The sequence below is a fragment of the Cibotium barometz genome, chromosome 2, assembly GCF_041138505.1.
Source record: "Cibotium barometz isolate CiBa-2024 chromosome 2, ASM4113850v1, whole genome shotgun sequence".
Lineage (NCBI taxonomy): Eukaryota > Viridiplantae > Streptophyta > Polypodiopsida > Cyatheales > Cibotiaceae > Cibotium > Cibotium barometz.
Window position 1 is genome coordinate 37,004,293 of NC_141047.1, and position 3,654 is coordinate 37,007,946.

General features: G+C 42.8%; 1 protein-coding gene across 1 annotated transcript; it reads right to left on the bottom strand.

The window, feature by feature from the left end:
* Positions 1–273: 273 nt before the first annotated feature.
* LOC147641015 (fructose-bisphosphate aldolase 5, cytosolic-like) lies at positions 274–2,521 on the bottom strand. The gene is made up of 2 exons (XM_086817320.1): positions 2,239–2,521; positions 274–1,521 (listed from the first exon to the last, which is right to left on the bottom strand). Exons 1-2 carry the CDS (start codon positions 2,264–2,266, stop codon positions 473–475), a joined length of 1,077 nt encoding a protein of 358 aa, XP_086673446.1. The 5' UTR covers positions 2,267–2,521; the 3' UTR covers positions 274–472.
* Positions 2,522–3,654: the final 1,133 nt, after the last annotated feature.

Here is a 3,654-nt window from a genome sequence, read left to right on the forward strand (position 1 = left end):
AAGAAAGCAAGGTTTACATGGCAGTCCAGCACAGTAAAATGCTGACTTGGAAGGGCCGAGTCAGCATCCTTGTGGAAGGGTGGGCGACACTTGTGACCCCAACTATTGTGGCAGTCCAGCACAGTAAAATGCTGACTTGGAAGGGCCAAGTCAGCATCCTTGTGGAAGGGTGGGCGACACTTGTGACCCCAACTATTGCTCTAATCACATTATAATCTAGCCATAATACATCGGAGGTACGAGTCTCAAAATTAAATTTGTTCTTAAGACAAGTTGCAAATAAGATTTAGAATAAACTCCAACACTTATTAAGATTACATTACAGGTCTTAACAATACGGTTAGAATGCATCAGTGCCATTCATTAGAGGCACAGATTTTGCCATCAGGACATGATTAAGATTGCCCATCAATACCTCTCATACTCTCGAGCCTCGGCTGCAGTGGAAAGCTCATCAACTGCCTACAGATAGTTAGTACTTGTAGTTCTCGACATGGAGGGACTCTCCAGTGGCAACACCTTGTGCGGCATCACCTGCATACTTGCCCAACACAGCCTCAGAATTGGCCTTGCAACGAGCAAGAAACGCTCCCTGGGCAGCAGGGATATTTTCCTTCTTCCCTGCCCAGGTCTTCAAAGTGCTCTGCTGCAATGCACGCCCGAAAGAGAAGGACAGAGTCCACGGTATAATGGTTTTCAGCTGATTCATGGCATTCAAGTTGCGACTTGCTTCTTCCTCGCTCTGCCCTCCTGATAAAAACATAACTCCTGGCACTGCTACAGGCACAGTTCTCTGAAGAGCCTGGACAGTGTACTTTGCTATCTCTTGTGGGGATACTTTAGGTGCATTTGATCCCGGAGTAACCATATTGGGCTTCAACAGTGTGCCCTCCAAAAGCACATGATGGTCACTTAATGCCTTGTAGACGGCGGCGAGGACAATTTCTGTAACTGCTGCACATTTCTTTATGTCATGATGTCCATCCACGAGAATCTCTGGCTCAACAATGGGCACTAGACCATTCTCTTGGCAGATGATGGCATACCGTGCCAGACCATTTGCATTCTCCAGAATGGCCAGGGGTGATGGCTCAGTCGGACCGATGTTCAGCACAGCCCTCCACTTGGCAAAGCGTGCACCTGCATTATAATACTGCTGGCAACGTTGGGCCAGCCCATCCAGACCCTGAGTGGTGGTCTCCTTGTTGGTCCCTGCTAAGTCCACTGTGCCTTTGTCCACCTTGATGCCAGGGATCACACCACCCTCCTTCAACACCTCCACAAAAGGCTTGCCACTCGCCGTCTTCTGATATAGGGTCTCCTCAAACAGGATCACCCCACTTAAGTATTGCAAGCACCCTGGGGCAGTAAACAGCAACTCCCGGAGAGCTTGCCTATTGGATTCCACATTCTCAACGTTGATGCTGGCTAGACGCTTGCCAATTGTTCCAGTACTCTCATCTGCTGCTAGTATTCCTTTGCCAGGAGTGGCGATGTACTTGGCTGTTGCAATGAGCTCATCTGTAAACATTGAAGAAGATGAAGAAGATTCAGATATAAATCAACCAAGCCATATACAAACAGTCAGAGCCCAACAATAACTTAGAAGAGAGTATAGGTCTCTGATTTATTTATACCATGAGACTACCATGTGACACAATGGCAAGCTGTTTCACTATATCTATCATCAAATGGCAAAGATATCTTCCATCTTATGCCACCAATATACCATCTTATGCCACCAATATATAGGCTAAGGAAATGTTCTGTCACAAGCTCTTGATACCCCTACATACCCACTATCTCATATGCCCATGGTAACCTTCTGCATCCTTCCATGTATGCCAAGGATATCGCAGTCCCCTTGGTAACCTTCTGCATCTAGCATCAAATGCCAAGGAATCTACCATCTTCCATATCTTTCATCATTAATCCTCCATATCTACCATCATATGCCCCAAGGATATTACCATCATGTGCCCTAGGCATCCCTCCTTATCTATTATAATGACTCTTATCTACCATCATATGCCTTTGGTACCCCTTCAGGCCATGATGAACCCATCATAAGGTCATTAGATTATCTAACATCATAACTAAACCGTGCGACTTTCATTCTGAACCTTGATTAAGAGGCTTTATTGGAGTGGCACACAACCCTAATCCAGGCATAGACACTGTAATCCAGACGCAGAACTCATGAAGAAAACAGACTAAGGCTGAAGGAGAGATGCTGACCTGCGTATTTGCCGACGAAGGATGCCATGGAGGAGTTCCACGCACACAGAAAGACCCAACCGCTAAGCCCTAACACAGAAATTGCAAACGAAAACCTGCTCTGAAATCAACTGTAGCGCTTTTATAGTTTACTGTGGAAGCTTCGCACCGTGGCACGCATCCAACGGCGCCGTGCTCGCCGCAGCATGCGTGATCGCCCGCCACGTGTGTGGAATCTCCTCCCCTCTTCTGTCGGAGATCTTTTAGGCATCGCACCGTCAGCGCTTATCTCAAATCACGTCACATGATCACCAAATCTATAGCGGATAAGCCTTAAGTGGACTCGGTGGAAGATAGCATAGCAAAGAAGTTGGATTTTTTTTTTTTTTGGTTCACTTTTGACCTTTTTCTTTTCTCGATTCTTTTTTCCAAACCAAAAAAAAAATCCCCAAGAAGTTACAAAGTGTAGCTTTGGCTATGGTTGCTTATAGCATATAATTAGCTCATTTTGTACACCCTTTAACAAATTTTAACACTGAGACAGAAGTTAACACTTCATACAAGAGTGCGTATGCAGCTCAAATTTGATACACTCTTTGAGTAGCAAGTGCTACACATTCTACCTACCTAGGAAATACACTAGACCCCGGTCTATTTTCAACCACCTACACATATCAAGCACTGCACACAACGCTTGAAATAAGATATCTCATTTATAGGTGGAAAATAACATAAATGGATGTAAATTTTGTATGCTAAAACCCCTCTAAAACCACCAATTTTAAACTTCAAACTCAAAATTTGAAGGTAATTTTTCAACGTGCAATGATGGTAAAGCCGAGTTTTTTCCTAGCATTGTTTGTACATCTATGATTATTTTATCTTTAACATGGTTGGTTTTTTATCATCAGAAAGTTCCTTTTTTTAATACTTTGTGGTGTGAAGCAAGAGAACGTTGCCTCTCTCATGTGAACAACTCCTTCAAAAGTGAAGTTGCAAAAAAGAGGAGAAGGCAATTTTTAAATGTTCTTGTTTTTTATTATTTACAAGCACTGAAAAAAGTATCTAGCTTTGCAACTCGAGCATCAAATTTCCTATGACATGAAACAAGAGGGTCCTTTCATTGTGCCCCTTTTTTCATGAGTCGTAATAATGACCTATACATTATATTAGATGTTATTGTTGTTTATTCTATAATAATATGAGAGAGAGAGAGAGAGAGAGAGAGAGAGAGAGAGAGAGAGAGAGAGAGATTAGATGTTATTGTTGTTTATTCTATAATAATATGAGAGAGAGAGAGAGAGAGAGAGAGAGAGAGAGAGATTATGAGAGAGAGAGATTAGATGTTATTGTTGTTTATTCTATAATAATATGAGAGAGAGAGAGATTATGCTTGCAAAAGAAATTACTGAATTTAGGAGAAGAGAGATTTCTTGA